This window comes from Gossypium hirsutum, chromosome A12 (assembly GCF_007990345.1).
Source record: "Gossypium hirsutum isolate 1008001.06 chromosome A12, Gossypium_hirsutum_v2.1, whole genome shotgun sequence".
NCBI lineage: Eukaryota > Viridiplantae > Streptophyta > Magnoliopsida > Malvales > Malvaceae > Gossypium > Gossypium hirsutum.
The window spans coordinates 80,739,802-80,760,152 of record NC_053435.1 but is presented as its reverse complement, the minus strand read 5'-3'; the positions used below and the strand labels follow the sequence as shown (position 1 = coordinate 80,760,152).

The following is a 20,351-nucleotide window of genomic DNA, read 5'->3' as shown; positions in this document are numbered from 1 at the left end:
TCGTTTGTAATGCAAATAATGTCAAGTTATGTTGCATTTGTTTGATTACATATTTTGTTTCTAACTCCTGGATTGATTTATTATGAGAAATTAAAGGATAAAAGGGCAAAGTATGAAGCGATGGCTTCAAGTGATAGTTCTGTTAATCTGGACGACATTGATAACTGAATTATTACTGAAGTTTTGGATCTTGAAAGGTATGGTTAGGTTTGATTTCAAGGATCTTTTGTTAGCCCAACCCAATATTTTAGATCCAGCTCACAGCAATACATGCCTTCATTGAATCAAGCTTAAGATGAAGTTCAGAGGTTAAGAGACCAGATGGCTCAGATGCAAGCAAGCACAACTGAGCAAATTGCTCAATTTAAAGCGGAGGCAACATTGAGAGAAGTAGAGGCTCAAAGAAAATATGATAAACTCCAGCTAAAACTTAAAGCGGAGGCAGCAACGAGGGAAGCAGAGGCAGCAACAAAGGCAGCAGAGGCAACAAGAAAATATGACAAACTCCAGCTACAACTTCAAAATATGATGAAGATGTTTCAGCAAAATCAATCGTATAAATATTGGATATCTTAACAATATAACTTTTGAATATATCTTGTTATTTCATTTATTAATTTAGATCATATAAATATTTCTTTTGTGATGGTATCATTTAGATTTGAAGTTTTTGGTTGGATTTGAAGTTACAGGAAAATATGTTGAAAATTCGGGTTCTATATGAAACAAAAAAAAGTTGGTAAAATCTGTTAATGTTAGCGGTGCTTTTCCCACAAACGTTGCTAAAGAACATGATCTTTTGTGGCGATTCTAACTACAAATGCCACAATATGCTCATCTCTCTTGCGGCGTTTGTAAAAAAAAAAAGGTTGCTAAAAATCATGTTCTTTAGTGGCGTTTGTAATAAAAGCGCCGCTAAATATCATGTTCTATAGCAGCATTTGTAGGAAAAGTGACCTAAAGATCATATTCTATAGCGGCATTTGTAGGAAAAGTGTTGCTAAAGATCATGTTCTATAATGGCGTTTTCCCACATAAATGCCGCAAAATTTAGCGGTGTTATTTATAACGGTGTTTTGATAAGTGCCGCTATAGGGCCAAAAAAACGCCGCTAAAAACATGTTTTGCTATAGTAATCCAACTCTTTTTTTATACTATACTAAGGTGATGTTAATATGATAATTATTTTTTTAGAACAAATATTTTCTCAACCATATTTTGAAGCCTTGAATGTCTTAAATTAAAAATTCGTGAGTTGTCCATGGTATGTCTGGCACTATTTTCTCAAATGTTATCATACTTTACAATACAGTGCAAGAAAACATTTTCTATTTACATAATTAGCATCGACCTTATAATATTTGGGTTCATAGTCCAAATAATTTGTAATTTTAATTTAAAAACTTATATAAACTTAATTTGGAGAAATATCTATATTAGGTTTTTTTATAATACATAGATGAAGTAAAAAATTAATATAAAATTTATAATATATAACTATTATAAAAAAAAGTTTTTATAAATTATCCAAAACTTTATTAGCACTTCTTATAAATAATACATTTTTGTCATAATTTTAGAAAGTTATTTTTTTATAAATAAGTTAAGATAAAAAAAATTATAATATTTTTATGAATATATAAGTATATTGTTTTTATAATATATAACGTGAACACATAAATAAGTTATGTCCAATAAGTAAATAAGTTATGTTCATACTTCTTGGCCATAACTTTTTATAAAGAAATATATTATAACACTTTTATAACATGTAAAATACTTTTTATAATAAACTTTTTGGCCACAACTTTAGAATTTTGTAGTATTTAAATAATATAATTTTTTGCTATAACATTATAAAATACACAAATTATTTTTATAATATAATTTTTAAGATTTATAATATATATATTTGTCATAACCATCCCAAACACTTTTATGTTTTCATGCTTATAATATAATTTTTATAACTTGTATGAAAATAATATTTTTGAAATTAAATTTGGATGTAATTACCTACAATTATTCTGATTCTCACCATTTCCCCTAAGAATTGGTAAGTATAATTGGAGTTTTCCAATTAAACCCAATTCGGTGAGACTTACAAATTATAATGATTGTCCAAACATGTCACCATTGTGTAATTATAAACAATTACACCCAAATCCAATTATTAGGTAGCTAGGTTTTGAAAGTCACTTAGTAATTGCATTTCATTGTAATTGCTTGTAATTACACAAGAGTGGCATGTTTAGATAACCATTGTAATCGGTGGGTCTCATCGAATTTGGTGTAATTGAAACAACCCAATTACACTTTTCAATTCTTAGGGGGAGGGTGAGAATTGAAGCAATTACACAGGTAATTACATTCAAATTCAAATTTTAAAAAATCTTTTTTATAGAAGTTAAAAAAATTATATTATAAACATGAGAACATTATGGGTGTTTGAGATGGATATGGCAAAAAAATTCTTATATTAAAAATCTTAAAAAATTATATTATAAAAATAATTTATGTATTTTATAAGGTTACAAAAAATTATATTATATAAATCCTAAGAAAGTAAATTTTGACTAAAAAGTTTATTATAAAAATATTTACATGTTATAAAAGTGATATATTATATTTATTTATAAGAAGTTATGGTCATAACCTATTTAAGTGTCTATGCTATATATTATAAAAATAAAATACTTATTCATAAAAAAATAGTATAATTTTTTTTATAATAACTAATTTATAAAACAACTTTCTAAACTTTTGACAAAAAATATATATTATTTATAAAACGTGTTATGAAAGTTTTAGGCAATTCATAAATGTCATATATTATAAATTTTATATTATTTTTAACTTAATTTACATATTATAAAAATAAATATAACTTAGCAAAAAAAATCTAAATTAATTTTATATAAGTTTTTATAATTGAGCTACAAACTATTTGAATTGTGAACCCAAATATTATAAGGTCGATGCTAATTACGCAAATACAAAAATGTTTTATTGTACCATATCATAAGGTATGATACCATTTGAGAGAATGATGAGAGACGCAAGCACCATAGACAACTCATGAACTCTTTAATTTTAGATAATCAGGGTTCCAAAATATGGTTGAGAAGATATTTATTGTTCTAAAAAATATCTCATATTAACATCACATTAGTATAGCATAAAAAAATTAGATTATATTAGCATGTTACATATTTCATAACTTTAATTATAAGTGGAATTTAGATAATTCATACTTCGAAATATATATGTAAGAAGGAGATTTTAATAATCTTAATGGTGCATATCAAATTCAGATAAAATTGATGATAAGGAGCATATGTTAAATATTAAAGAGGGAATAATCGAACAAATATGTACTAGAACAATTAGATAAAATTGCATATGATGTTTATTTTTCTTGTTGTTTTTATTAGTAATAATATGATCAATTACTTTTTTAAACTAACATAATATATATGATGATTTAATTTTAATTTTTGTTACTTTTTTATAGTATTTAATGTTTTTTTTTAAATATAAATTATGTTACTGTATAATTGTAACTTGTACTGCTAAATATGACATAGGGAATTACAATATAATTACACTCTGTCAGTCAAACACGTCTAGAAAATTACAATTTTTTGTAATTACAAGATAGTGCAATTAGTATCCTAATAATTACACTTTCATGCTCTCCAAATACACCCTACCTAAAATATTTTCGCTTGAGTGCTTGTATATGTCTTGGTTGTTTTTGGATGTGTTACCAAGCTCTATTTATATCAACGAAGTGAATTCTAATTGTTTATAGTAATTAGGGAAGGTAAGAGAAGTTAAAAGCATTAAAAACGCAAGTTATTACAGCTTTGGATATTGAGGTATTTATATTTAGGAGTATATTGGTACTTTTGATAAAGATAGTCATTAGAAACATTAAGTACCAATACCATAAAGATAGACATCGGTATTTCTGGGTAGTTATTAACACTTCAACAACAAATATTGATACTTTACTCTTTCAAAAAATATTATAGCTACTAATCTCTCAAGATATCGATACTTGAGTGATGATATCTATATTTATGAATTAGGTATCAATACTTTACCTTTTAAAAAGGTTTGTGAATACTGACCTAAGAGGTGTTGATAATTAAGGATCATGTGTCCGATACTTAGTTAACTACTCTAATGCTTTAAAAACATTTTTAAACTCTTTAAAATTATTTTCACTATTTTAAGTCAAATCGTATTAAAAACTTAATTTTTAAGTATTTATAATAATTGAAAATATATTCTAAAATGTTTCTTTTGTATTTCAATATAATTGACTAAAGAAATAATATGAAAATTTTATCTTTAAATATTGTTATATAAAAATGTTAATATTTTCATTATTTTAAGTATAAATATTTATTTTTTACATTATAAAAAATTAATTTTTTTATAAAATAAATAAATAAAAATTTTAATTTGAGTCAAATAACCACAATTTTTTAACTTGTAAATTAAAATTTTAAAAATTGTTAGATACACCAATTCAAACCAGTTTTCAATTTCTCATTTTTTTTTCAATTGTACATGTAATAAAAGGATTTACTTACACCGGTATAAAATTAAAACTTTTCTACACACTTTCATATACTTTTGTATGATTATTATCTTAATGAACCATCATATTTCATATTCTATTCACATAAATCATGCATGTCAAATTTGATGTAAATTAAAAATATCAAACTATTTATTTTATGTAAAAAACTTTCAAATTGTTCAATAAATATTAACATATACACTATTATAAATCGATATGATAGAGATATCGAATTGGTTCAAAACTTTATATGAATGACAAATATAATTATATTAATAAATTCAATAATTAGATCATAAAATATTAACCGTGCAAAAATATACTACAATTTTACATCTGTGTAAATAAATCCATTCCCAAATATATTATTTTAACCCATTAAAAAGCTCAATGAAAATAAAAGATGGCAAATAACTGTGTATTTGATTTTTGATGTCACTAATATAGTAGTAATTATAATAAATGGACAATGATTAAAATTAACCAAAAACACTTTCAAGAGCATCCATAGACACTACTTGAAAGCTTAAGGTAGTGTGAGTGATCAATTCTTCCCCTCTAAACAAAATCATTGACCACTAAAATTCTTCACTTTTCAAAGGTACACCCTCAAGGATATATTTATATAAACCTCGACACAACCCAAAACAACCTAAACTCGAAATAAATAAATAAAAAACCCATATTTGCTTTAAGAAGAGTATCTAGTCCTCTTATGTGACTTCTTTGGAGAAATTAAGATAGAGGTGTATGGCTTAATTGCTTCACGCTTACTGCCTTTACTGACTGATTCTGATTCTTCTTCAGGTTCCTCGTCGTCACTATTAATGTTGCTCGGAGTGGTCCGGTTTTGGTTTGCTCTACGCTGCAAAAGGAAGGCATTGTAATAGTAACAAACAAGTTCTTCCCTACTTTTGTTACGGAAATACTTGTAGATCTCGTCCCAGAAAGATTTGTCTAACGACGGCGAATTTGACTTTATGATAGATGAAAACATGCTCTTTTCTTCTTCACCCCAAGCAATAGCAACATACTCACCCATCTGATCAAAATTCCATTTGTTGAAAGCTGAACCTAGCTCAAGCTTGATTTTCATTCTTTTCTGGCTAACGTGAAACCTTACACATTGTATAGAATTTTGAATATGGCAACCACATGAATCCGGTCTTCCTTTCCCGATACGATCAAGTTCAATAAAAGTCCTGTTTTCTTTCTTTTCCAATGGCCAAACACGAGTCCCTAACCATTTTGAATCACTTTCTGAAACTACCCCTGTCCACTCTGGTACCTCAACTTGAAACAATGGGCCAATAGGAACTTGAATGTCGACATCGTAATCAAACACTGACCCTGGGGTTGCAGTGTCACAAGTTCCATGCAAATGCTTGCTGATCCCTATCGTAGAACCGTCCAAATCACTATGATTCCCTGAGGAGGAGGGTTGTGATCGATCCTGTCCTTTTGAAGTCATTTTCCCAAAAAAGACCTTCCTTGTGCAACTCAGCCTCTCTCTAAGGTTATACCCGAATTTCCCATTATCGTCATCATACATGAAGGGATGCATCTTCTGATTTTTCTACAAAGTAAGCACACAATGAAATAAATAAATGTTTATGGAGACCAATAAATAGCGCAATACACAACCAACAAGGAAAATATATGTATGGTTTTGGCTAATAGCATTATCAACATAACCATTATCTTACATGGTAAGGCTAATAAGGAGACAAGCCACAGGCAAAGAGCATTATTTCATGCTCGGGAAAATTGGATAATTGTCAAATTAAACCCCGAGAAAAGCCGAAGTCAAACAATATGGCTTAAACTTATTTAAAACCCCTTTTAACCAAACTCAAACTAAGCCATCTGCAATCATTATTTAGTACTATGAAAAAAAGAATACAAACAGTAAGTTATTCAAATGATCTCACAGAAGATGACCGCAAAATGCATAAATTCTAAAAGAAACTTCAACCTGCAGACAATTTTTTATAATTAAAAAGAATGACAAAGCCAAACATGTCCGTAACTGATAATAAAATGAAAAGGGGATACTGATTTACCACTTATCCTTGAATAGATATGCAATTTACCATAAGAAGTTTCGAATATCGATAAAAAAAAATCACAAGTTTGACAAAAGAATATTATGTGAGAGTCTTAACAAAATATTCTATCTTCTATTTTTTTTTTAACCAAATTAGAGAGTACAACGGAAAATTGCAATCATGAGTGGTAAATTTAATCTATCATCCTAAGTAATGGTTAATTTGAACCTAATCCCCAAAAAATAGTAGCATAGCTTTTGAATGACCACAAAGCCAGAAATTTCAATGTCAAAAAGAATTATTTGAGAGAAGTTAATGCAATGGGTTTCTTTAAAAAAGACAAACTACTTATACAACAATGTGGGTGAGGAACTGAATAAGAAAGGAAAAGAAATAGAAGTTATATATAAGTTAGAAATGAGAGAAAATGGAAAGTTACAGGTGAAATGGGTAATTTTATAAATTAAATGGCCCTAAATTTTGAAGATCATTAATGAAAATTAAAAACTTACCACACGCTCATGCATGGGGAAATCATGTATTTAAAACAAAATTTAAACAAAAAAACACACGAGACTAAAAATATTAAATGAATACAATTGTTTATCATTATTTTGTCATCAATCTTGAGTTAATATCAAGTTAACTTATAACACTAATTCAATCAACAACATTATTAATATACACAAATATATAAAAATTTAGAATGCACTTATAAGTTATTAAAGTTTCAAATAAAAATTTAAAATTGTTTTAGATCAAATGATAAATGAAAATTTTTTTATATGCATGTCAAATCTCATGGATAATTTTTTATTGAATTATAAATATATAAAAAGATGAAAACACCCTCATAATTATATAACTTACTTCGCAAATACAATGGTTTGTTGGTAATTCCCTAACTGAGTTGGGAACCAGTTGATAAGTGACGTCAACTCAATAAAAGGTTTAATCAATAGTATAGATATTTAAAATTTTATGTTAAATAACACTTACACCCTTTATCTAGTATTTTTCCAAAAAATAAGTTTTTTTTTTTGTAAATTTCCAACCCGTGACACCAATCTCAATGAGAGAAATTATATTAAGAATTGGATAAAAAAATTTATATATAAAAAAGTGAATTGTTTTTATTAATTTCATATAAAAATATAAAAAAGAAAAAAATACTCTCATAAAAATATAACTTAATACATAGAAAATTATTTTAGTTATTTTTCAAATAAGTTAGTACATGTCTAACTAACTCATAACATCAACTCAATCAAGAATTTAAATATAATATAAATAGATATTATATATAAAAGCCTTGATTGAGTTGATATCATAAGTTAACTAATCATCAACTCAAGTATGAAAACATTAAAAGCCCATTTCTTTTAAATATCAACAATTATTATTGTAAAAGTTGTTTATGACTTTTAATATTTTATACAATATCTTAAAAGAACTTAATAATCTTTTAGAAAAAAAAAGCTTCAATCTTAAAATTTTTTCAATTTTTAAAATAACCATCCACTTCCGTAAAAACAATCACTCAAAATAAAAAAATAAAACCATCAATAATTTAAAAAAACTTATATATGATCAATTCTATCACACACATATGCATGTAAATGTTACGTATTTAAAATACTGGATATGTTTAAAAATAACATACAGTAATGTATGATTTGAAACTAATTACTAATAACACATGCAATATGTAAAATATTAAAATGAAAATTTAGATTAAATTAGGAATAAAACAAAATTTAAACACATTTTTTTACGATATCTTAAAAGAACTTAATAATCTTTTAGAAAGAAACTTCATCCTACAAATTTTACTATTTTTAAAAATAATTATCCACTTCCATGAAAGCAATTTCACTCAAAATAAATAAAACCATCAATAATTTAAAAACTTACATGTATTACATATATATTAAAAATTCTATCACACACGTAAGCATGTAAAAACAACATATTTAGAATACAAGGTTGTGTTTAAAAATAACATACAATAAATAATGCAATATATACAATATTAAAATGGAAAAATTAAATTTTGAATAGAATGAAATTTAAACCCATAAAAACATTAAATTAAGAATATTTTATACAATATCTTAAAAGACCTTAATAATCTTTTAGAAAAAACTTCATCCTAAAAATTTTACTATTTTTAAAATAACCATCCACTCCCATAAAAACAATTTCACTCAAAATAAATAAATAAAACTAGGGATAAACGTTCGATCGAATCTAGTGAAAAAAATTCGAGTTAATCGAGTTGACGAGTCCTATTTTATCATCCTAACCCGATTTGAAAAAATTTCAAATCGAGCCGAATAAAATTGTTTAAGTTAAATTAAAAAAAAATAAACATATCAAATTAAAATATTGTTCCAGTATAACTAATTTCATGTTAGAACATATAAATTTAAAACCATAAATTTTTAAAAACTTTTTCAAAGCAAAATAAAAAAAAATACTACGATAAACTTGAATTATTAATTAACTTACTCAGAAATTTTTTTAATTTTTTAACTTTATATATTTTTTAGAATTTATTTTGAAATTTTTATAAATATTTTGAATTTTAAAAATTATTTTAAATTTTTGAAAATTATTTTGAATTATTTTACAATTTTTTTGAATTATTTTACAATTTTTGTTGAGAGAATCCAATATGCTCATTTTCAAACTTGACAGAGACTAAAAAGATATTTATACCAATCTATTATTTGAATTGTAAAATTCAACTCGATTCGAACTCGAATTACCGATTCGAACTCGAATTACTTAATCGAGTTGACTCAAATAATTCGAATAATGCGAATTTTAAAAAAATTCGACTTTTTCGAATTAGATCAAGTTTTGCTTACCCCTAAATAAAACCATAAATTATTTAACAAACTTACATGAATATTTATAATTTTTATTTTTTACAAAATATGTATGAAGCATAAGAATTTTTTTTGTCACCCATATAGTGAAGCAAGTTAATTTAGCATAGATAACATAAGTAAAAATATTTTAATTATAAATTAATGGTCATTTTCTTTCCCATTTCACCACAACCACTATGTTTGCATCCATACAACAAAGTTCACTATTGATTTTAATCACTCTACTACAAGGCTCAATTTCACTGCCGCCACTATTTTTTATCACACCCCACATTCAAATAGAGAGACAAGATGAGGGTACACAAATTAATGGTTCTAAATGAAAGGTGAACAAAACTCGATTCGATTCGAAAAAATCAAAAAATAAATTCGAATTTCGAGTTAATTAAATTGAGTTAAATTTTACAATTTGAATAACTCGAATATTCAAATAACAGATTGGTGTAAATACATTTTAGTCTATGTCAAGTTTGAAAATGAACAAATTGATCACTTTCAATAAAAATTTCAAAATAATTTTCAAATATTCAAAATAATTTTTAAATTTCAGAATATTTATAAAAATTTCAAAAAAATTCTAAATATATATATAAAGAAAGTTAAAAAATTAAAAAATTAAAAATTTTCTATAATAATAATTTTAGACCTAAATAAGTTAATTAATGATTCAAGTGTATGATAGTATTCTTTTACTATTTTACTTTGAAAAAGTTTTCAAATATATATGGCTTTGAATTTATGTGCTCTAAAATGGAATTAGTTATACTGTAACAAGATTTTAATTTAACACTCAAACAATTTCATTCGACTCGATTAAAAAAAATTCAAATCGAGTTAGGATGATAAAATAGGACTAATCAACTCGATTAACTCAATTTTTTCACTTAATTCGATCAAACGCTTACCCCTGAATGAATGTGATGAAATATGACACACATAAACAACCTAAATCTAAGGGCATGCAGAGTGATGAATAGATATGTTTAGAACAATGACAGTAAAAGTACAACGGAGGCCCTTTACTAAGAGTCAAATTACATTTTGCACCATTTATTAAAAAAATGAATAAATTAATCTTTATACGTTAGAATAAAGGGCAAACTAGTCATCTCTATTAAAATTTCATCAATTCCTAAGGTTAAAAATTGGTCGAACAGTTACAGGCGACGTGCCACCTGCATTTCATGTTAATGTACATGAACCAATTTTTAAAAGTAGAAATAAAAGAAATTTTTAATAGAACCAATTTGCTATTTAATCTAAATTACATGGACTAATTTACTCATTAGTAGATATGCAAAATACAATCTGACTCGTAATATAAGAGCCTCTCAGTACTTTATCAACAATGGCTAATTTTGCTACTTTCCTTTTCTAGCACCAAGGTGGATGACATGCAGCTGATCTTATTAATCACAAGGAAGTAAAAATGCATAATGGAGCATTTTCAAGCAAACTACCTCCACAGCATTCAATGAAATTGAAATTTAAGAATGATATAAATTATTCTAAGATCAATTAACAAAATAAACAATAAAAGGAACAGGTGATAAGTATATTAACATCTAGCTTGAATTAATGAACAAAATGCAGGCAAGCTTAGAAAAGGCTGATGCGTACCTGCAAATTGGACTGGCCAGCACTTGAACTATCATCCTTTCTGCCAAAGGCAGCTTCCCGAAACAATAAAACCTGCTTCCAAAGTTCTTCACTCCCATAAGCCGTCCATTTTGAACTCTCTGGTAATGAACCAACCACCAAAGCACAAGGATCCTTTGCAACCTCGTTAACCCAATTAAGCATTTCCCATGTAGAATCCCGTTTTCGCTTATGAGATGAAAAGTTTTCCTTAATGCTGTTTGAATCTAATATCATAACATCATCATCATCAACAATATCCGTGTATTGCTTACATTCAACACAATCCTCATCCTCGTTACACATTGAGTTGGTCGCACTTTTCGCCATATCGGAAGGCATATCATCTACATCGATTAAAATGAACCTCTTTTCACACTCCGAATCAACCACCGTACTCTTTAGATCATCATCATTCTGCAAATTTTCAACCAACGTACTCTTTAGATCATCATCATTCTGCAAATTTTCAACTTCCTCATAACGTAAAACCCTCTTTGTCAAATCGATACGCATAGATTCCTCCCCTTTTACGCACTTATCTCCTCTATCTGACCCTGCCACTATACTCTCCTCAACTTGTGAATATTCCATAACTTTCTTCTTCGATTCCAACAAAAACCCTTTAAGCTCAGCTCCCAACTCCATCAAATGACCACTACAATTCGATTCAATCTTCGAGTCTTCACTTTGAAAAAATTGTTCCAACCATCTCTCTAATGAAACTAAGTACTTAACATAAACTAACTTAAGAGATGAAGCCACATTTAAATCAAACCCAGATTCTTTAGCAACCAAATCCCATAACCCACTTTTTGAAACAGCATTGTACCCATCATTCTCACTTACAACCAAGAAAAGCTTAAACAAATCCACAGGTTGCCCATCTGCAAGCAATGGAGGAAGAGGCCGATAGCAACCTTGGGCACAAACCTCTTTTAAAAACAACCCAAGAAACTTGTTAAACCAGAACCTAATCTTATCAGGTTCAGATTTCAAAAACAATCCTTCAGAAAAGGGATCGAGATCGACCAAAGCTGGCTCGAGTTTTTCTAGGGTTTTAGCGCAATCTAGTGAAGACCCATCAGCTCTCATAGACCACCCTGCCATGGATTTCGAATTCAAAACCTAAAAACAAATAATTCTTTGTATATTTGTATAATCATTCATTCTTTCACCAAAAACGCAAAATAAATAAAATTTTGGGGGACCAAAACGAAATAAAAACAAATTAAAAAAAAAAAAACTCACAACTGAAATATTTAGATTTTAAATACCAACTAATCATCTGGGGTCTTGCATGCTATCAATTTTTTGGCGGAAAAAATGAAAATTAATAATCTAGGGTTTTGATTTGTGAATTTTGGTTTTGTCCCGCGCTTTCTCTCACTTTCTCTTAATTGCAGATGGAGCGAAAAGAGGAAAAACGGCTTTAGAATTTTTCTTCAGGGGCTAAATTACAAGGTTTTACAGATACAAACCCTTGAATAGAAAATCCAAGATTCTCAAACAATTTTGAATTTATCTTATAAAAATTTAGACTAATTAAACAAAAAATTTCAAAAATAAAGAGAGAAAATTGAAAAATAAACATACCAGTATTATATTTTTTTCCTTTTGGCCCCTTTGGGGTGTGAAAATAAGCAAGGATTTTCGATAGCCCCTCCCTTTAGACTCCCTTTGCCTTTGGGGTTTTTTTTCTTTTTCACCCCTCAAATTCTCTCCTTTGCTACTTTTTTTTCTACCCTTTTCTTTTTAGGGTTTTTTTATTAAGCCCCTCTCTTTTTGCTATTTTTTTCTCTCTCTTTGGGGGTTTTTTTTTTCAAATCTTAAAAGAAAAAAAACTCTTTGGGGGTGAATAATGAATGTGTTAAATATATATATAGGAGAGAAAAAAAGTATGGGCAAGTTTTTGAGTAGGGTTTCAAACAAAGTCCCCCACCCCCAAACCCTTTATTTTATACTAGTTATTTGTCATGATTAGTTAACCTTTGGTTAATTAATAACCATGGGTTGAGGGGATAGTTTGGTAATTTAAAATCTCAAGAATAATAAAAGTTTTTGAGGAAATAAAGTTTGAAAAATTTTTAAATACTTTTTTTATAAGTTTTTTAAATTTCACAAGTGAGTGACAACTCATATCTTTTAAAGTATAGTAAAAATAAAACTCGTTAATATTTGAGAAGCATCGTAATTCGAATCTCATCAGATGTCTTATTTAGTGATAGATCTGAAACTATCGACTTTCTTTAAAACATAATCTAACTATTAGATTGTTTTTTATTAGTTTTCTAAGCTTTATCTCATTAATAGTCTTATTTAGTGAGAGATTCGAAATCAACACAATTAACTCTCTTTAGATCTTGAATTGAGATAACTTTTTTTCCTTATAAATATTTTTGTGAATATTTTAACTAATGAAATTTTATACATATTTGGATGAAATCTTTTTTCTTAAACATTTATAAATTTGTGATATAATTTTTGTTAATGATTTATGGGGAGAGATTCACTTATACAAGTTTTATACCATTCCATAACTTTTTATATGAGTAATATTTTAACAATCTAACCGTTAAATTTATTAATGTAATAGTACTTGTCATGCATCTAAATTTTTGAATCAATCTGATATTTTTTATCATATCAATCTAAAATATTGTCTATATTAATATACATTTAACAGTTGAATGTTTTATTTTTACACGATTATTTATATTTTCCATGATTTATACATCGCAAAAGATGTTATATTTTTATTTTTATATTATTATTTATGAATTTGAAATAATTTGTGTTTATACAAATTTTTTTTAAAAATATACTAGATATTTGTTATTTAATTATAAAATTGGATATACATATTTCTCCTTATCTTCATGATTTTATGTATATACCCATATAAATAAAATATCAAACACAGAAGAGATTTTTTTTTTAATATTCTCATTTTAGACTTTGATAATATATGTTCTCTTTGACACAATATTTAAAACTATTCAAAGATCATCCTCAACCCATAAATAGGAGGATAATGTGCTTTAACTACTCGAACCCACATCCTCCTACATTGACAACAATATTCATGTTAATCGAGTTAAAATTCAATTTGCAACACAAAAGAGTTTTTAAATTAAGGTGTTTGATGAAATGTTTAAAAAATTTGAATTGAATTTTTTTAATATTTAATTTTTTAAAATGTTTTGATAATTATATTAGATTATATATATAATATAATAAGGTATATAAACATTAAAATTATAATAATAGGTATCTATTTTTTTTATTTAATTTTTATATTTTTTAAAGATAAATTTTATAATTTTTCATTTATGTTTCAAAAAGCACATTTACATTTAAAAAAAAAAACTAAAAGAAATCCTAAAAATTTTAATAGATAATAATTTTAAATATTAAGTTGTAATTTTAATTAGACTTGTCCATAGGCCAGGCCGGGCTCGAAAGGTGAGGGATTTGGATAAAAATATAGGTTCGAAAAATAAGTTTTGAAAAAAAAATAAGACCTATTTTTAGGTAAGCTTTTTTTGGCCCGAGCTCGACTCGACCTAACCTGAATTTGCAAAAAAAAATTAAAATTTGTTGTTGTTTTTTTTATTGTTTTGCCATATTTTTTCATTGTTTTGCTATCATTTTGCTTTTATATTGCTACTATTTTGTTATTATTGTTTGGATATTGTATAACTCTTATTTTATTAGTAATTTTGCTACTATTTTAGATGTATTTACTTGCTAAATTGCATTTATATTAGTATTATTAAACATATTTTTTTATTTTTTTCAATTTGTTGAGAAACATTTATTTTAATGTATTTGGTATATTTGATGTATTATATCTTTTAAATTTATTTTTATATAAAAATAATATAAGAAATTTTAATAAGGGCGGGCCGGCTCGGGCTCAAGTTTTAACATTTTTATCTGGGGGCTTGAGCAAAATTTTAAACCTATATTTCAGGTTGGGCCGAGCCTAGGATTAGAAAACGAGTCCAAATTTTTTACTTGACCGACTCAGCCCATGGACAACTTTAATTTTAATTAGATAGTTGAAAATTTTAAAATTTAGATAAATATTTAATAATATAAATGTTAATTAGATGATTTATCAATTTGATTTAACTTGAATATTTATTTATATATTATCCACAAAATTATTTTTAAAATTTAGTTAAATATTTAATTAAATAATAAAGATAACTTGAATAAAATTATTTTAGCTATTTTTTATATAAGCTTATTTTAACATTAATTATCTTTTTACTTTCAATAATCATAAATCTATTAAAATTATATTTTAAAATTAAATAATAATTATCTTTAAATTTGAATTACCTACCAATAACTCTATAAATACGGTTGTAAAAACTTTCAATTTTAATTACCTACGCCCGTGTGCGGACACATGCCCGTGTGGCCAGGCCGATGTCGAAACGATCCCCAACCCTCAATTACATAGAAACACACAAAAAACACTCAAAATTTCAAGTAATTCCACAATAATCAACACTTCGATTTGTCAATTTCAAAAAACACACGAAATATGTTGAATTTCTCGGAACAAATAAAAAATTCAATAACTAAAAGGGAGAGTTTTTGAACACACACCTTAGACGCAATAGCAAACACCAGAATCGTTCGATTCGCTCCTTCAAATCGATCCAAAAACCTCAATTAACATACAAATTAACAAAATCTTCAATTCCATAACAAAACAGAAAACGAAAGAGACATTATCAAAATCCCTAAAAGCAAAACCTACCTTCTTCTCTTCTGATTTACCAAACACCCGAGATCAAAACTCCCTAGACAACTGACAACAACGATAAAACGAAAGAAGCAAAAAATCAAAAGAAACTGAATATTGTCTTTTTAGGAAGAAAGAAAATTGAAAAGTCATGGAGAACAAAATCGAGAAGAGGGGAAGAACGTGCAGCACTCTTTTTTTTTCTTTTTGAGATTTTTTTTCTATTCTCAAAATAAAAATAAATTAAAATAGCTAAAACTAATAAATATTTTAGCAACTAAAAAAACAAATCTAAAATAAAATTACTCTCATAAATACATACGAAGATTCAAAGCCAGAACCCAAAGGCAAATTAACACACAACAAACCACCAGACCAACAGACCTATTCTAACATAAAACACAGCAACAAACCCAATTGTCCAATCTAGCCACTGACCCTACCTACAAATCTCAAAACTCTCAACCCCAAATTCTGGGGTGTTATAGATAGACTATGTATTTATAATTTTCAAAGGATTAAATCAAACTTTTATTATTTGAGGGGCTAAAATACAACTTTACCATTACTAATTTAAAATTTTATAACTTATAAAAGGCCTAAATGAATTTTTTTCTATTTTAGGGGTGGCTCGGGGCCCTTGGTTGCCCCTCTTGGCTCCGCCACTGCAAATGACATTCACCCTTCAAACTTTGCCTACACAGCGACACTCTAGAAATGTTTTATGTAATTTTGTAGGACTTGCTTCTTTATGGTGTTTTTTTTTTGTAGTAATGCTTTGAGATTGTTTATTACTTCATTTATGAATTAAAGATTAAATAATTTTAAAGGATTAAATTAAATTTTTATTATTTTTAGGGGCTAAAGTGTAATTTTACCATTTTTAATTTAAAATTTTATAACTTATAAAAGGCCTAAATGTAAAATTTTCCATTTTAGAGGGGGTCGAGGCCCCTACCTCCCCCTCTTAGCTTTGCCACTACAAATAACATTCACCTTGCAAACATTGCCTACACAACGACATTCTAGAGATGTTTTATGTAGTTTTGTAGGACTTACTTCTTTGTGGTGTTTTTTCTTACAGCAATGCTTTGAGATTGTTTATTCTATTTTCTACTTTCTCGAGTTACTTTTGGTCTTGTGACTTCCTTTTACTAATACATTTCTCAAATTTCTAGGAAAAACAAAACTTTCTCTCAACACTGTGTCTCCAATGGAAGAGGAGATGATAGAAATTTCAAAGCGAGCATAGGTTTAATACCTTACACACCAATAAACTCGCTCTTATGCACAATTGCAAAGAAACGAGACTATTTCAAGTGAAGTAGTGGTTACTTTTAAGCAAAACTAAAAAGTTGAGCAGATTTTTTCTGCAATGAAATATAAAAGAAGTATAATAATTCTTTTGGTGAAAATGGGACCAAATACAAACGTTTTAGAAAGATAAAACTAATTTGGTTATTTAATTATTTTCATTTAATATGGTGAAGAAGCTTTCTACATTTGGTCGAAACTCAAAACCTTAACCTAGTTTTGGTTGTCATTGAGAATTTGTTTTTCATTATATTTTATCAATACTAAATATTTAATTTATTTAAATTTTCATTAACTTTTTTCATGAAGTGTTCCAAATCAAACCTAGAATTAACATCATTTAAAGATTTTTATGCCAATTTTCTACACTCTATCAATAATTCAATCAATGTAATTAATTTGAATAGTATTATTTTAACTAAAAAAATTATCTCATTTACATTTAGATTAGATTTTCGTATATATTTGATTGGATTTTTATGCAACTACAATTTCACTTGTATATCAAATAAACAATTTACGCATGCCATTATGCTTATTGCTTAATTACAATATGTTATTTAATCACATCAGGTTATAACCGAGCTTACGAAAGTTCTTACGAAGAACTGATGTTATTTAAGGACTAAAATGTAAAAATTTCAAAATTATCAAGTTGATGCTGTGACATTGAGGGAATTTTTTTTTAAATCACATCCTTGAAAGTTTAATAGCCTATTTTCAGTGAAATTAGAACAATGGTTTCAGGATCACAAATCCGAGACAGAAATAAAATTTATTTTAATAATATTGCATGGTCTACATTATGATAGGAAAGATGTATGAAAATTTTGATAAGAAAATTTTATCGATTTCATGCTTAATTATAGAAAGGACCAAATTGCATAAAATGAAAAAGTTGAGTTCTAGTAGCTATAAGTATCAAATAGCTATGGAATTCAAAACTTGATCTCTTTATATGGTAATTAGACCATTAAGAAAAGTTAGTAGATATTTTTGATGATTCATCCATGGAAATTTAGAAAAAGAAAAAGGATTAAATTAGAAATTGAAATAAATAAAAGATGATAAATAAAATAAATGTTTAATATCATCATTTTATATCATCTTCATCCCCAAGTTCTATGGAAATCCTAGGAAAGAGATAGAAAATCAAGTAAGCCTAATTGGATAAGTAATCTTGTCTCGTTTTTAGTAATTTTATATTTTTGAGCTCAGAATAACCTAATCTAGCTATTTTGGGGATCAATTTGTAAAGTTATCAAAGTATTAAAATTTTTCCATGGATTAATATGCTGAAATTTTGAAATTTATGGTAGAAAATAAAAGGTTGTTGATAGATAAACAACTTTTGTAAAGTGAATTTTCATAAAATTGTGATTTAGGGACTAAATTGTAAAGATGTAAAATTCATGTAAAATTTCTGATTTTTATGAAATATATGTTCTGTAAATGTTATATGTAAAAATTGGTTAGGTTTGGGATAAGGATTAAATTGCATGAATTTTATTTTCCGAGCTTAGAACGAAATCGTCATTTATGAAAAATATAGGGGCAAAATGGTAATTTTTTCTAGGATGTGAATTGAATTAAATTGAGTATGAAATGGATTAAATTGATGTTAAATTCATTTATATAGATCCGGAAAGACCTAATACTGAATTGAATCGAGGAAAACAAAAAGTATCGGATTAATAGATTTCTGTACATGAACAAGTGACGAGGTAAGTTTGTGTAACTAACTTGTGTATTTATATGTTTTAAAATGAATTGTATTTTTGACATGAATATGAAATAAATCTTATATCTGACAAAGCCCAATACATGATAATTCCCATTTGAATAATGGAATTCGATGGATACAGGATTTCCCGAGTGGTTGTAGTCTTGCATATGTTGTGGACACACAATAGCTCTCATGAGCATCCTGTTATAAGCCCTCTCGAGCTTCCTGTTACATGGTTCCTACGAGCATCCTGATCAATAGCGATCTTGCATGTGTTGCGGACTACCGCAGCTCTTTGTAAGCGTTCTGTTATATGATTGGTTGTGATCCTGCATATATTGCGGACACAAACGCAGCTCTTTATAAGCGTCCTGATATAGGCTCTTTGTGAGTTTCCTGACATGGCTCGCTTTAACATCCTGTTATATGGCTATCCGGAGCTCCTTGATAATAACTCTTTGGAGTTACCTGTTAAGCTCAATGAGCTTCCTGTTCTAAACTCTTATGAGTTTCCTGATTTAGCCCGGATAAGCTTCCTATTACATGGCTCACATGAGCATCCTGTTATATGGCTCGAGAGAGTGCTTCTTGATTATGTGCCCTAATCGGGTACCCCTGAATATGAGTTGATGGTTTACAGTTTTGTACATTTTGAGTGTACTACTTGTGTATCCATCGATATTTCAAATAAATTCAAAGGGAATAGTTTTGACATGGTTGAATTGAACTAAAGATGATTGATTATGGAAATGCACATGTTATATTGGAATATGACATGAAAAGCATATGTTTATGAAAGTTATTACATTATGAGCTCATCTTTGATTTTTGATGATTACATGATATACATGACTAACAAGTTTCTTGAGATCATATGTGTGTAGGCAAATGGCCATAATGATTTGAATGCATGTTTGTATACTTATTTTGAATGTACACGATTGGCAAGTTAAATTCTTATTATACGAACTTACTAAGTATTTGAAATGCTTACTCGATTTTCTTTTCTCTATTTTATAATGCTTGGAAGCTCGTAAAGATTAGAGTCGGTCAGAGCATCATCACACTATCCTTCAGCATGTTTTGGTATAAATAGCAAACTTATTTTGGTATAATGGAATGTATAGGCTAACTTGGTCCAAGTTGGCATATAAATGGTTTTTTGTATATTAATGGTATGTGTATGCATATAATATGGTTAATATGGTTAATGTATGTGCTTGGTATGATCAGATTGAATTATGGAAAACATATATGTCTTACAAAAGGTAAGTTTGAATACATGTGATGATTTATCTTATATAATGTTAATATGGCTTGATTTTAATGTCTAGAATTGGTTGGTATATGTAAGTAATTATTGATGTAGGTT

General features: G+C 27.3%; 1 protein-coding gene across 2 annotated transcripts; it reads right to left on the bottom strand.

Annotated features, from left to right (window-relative positions):
• Positions 1 to 4,998: 4,998 nt before the first annotated feature.
• On the bottom strand, positions 4,999 to 13,118 carry LOC107914171 (AT-rich interactive domain-containing protein 1). Of its 2 annotated transcripts, none has more exons than XM_041082793.1 (3): positions 12,774 to 13,118; positions 11,160 to 12,280; positions 4,999 to 6,170 (listed from the first exon to the last, which is right to left on the bottom strand). In XM_041082793.1, exons 2-3 carry the CDS (start codon positions 12,270 to 12,272, stop codon positions 5,286 to 5,288), a joined length of 1,998 nt encoding a protein of 665 aa, XP_040938727.1. In that variant the 5' UTR covers positions 12,273 to 12,280; positions 12,774 to 13,118; the 3' UTR covers positions 4,999 to 5,285. The 2 variants fall into 2 exon arrangements, with proteins under 2 accessions (XP_040938727.1, XP_016698456.2); XM_016842967.2 differs by having other exon boundaries at positions 11,160 to 12,305; positions 12,774 to 13,107.
• Between the last annotated feature and the right edge of the window lie 7,233 nt (positions 13,119 to 20,351).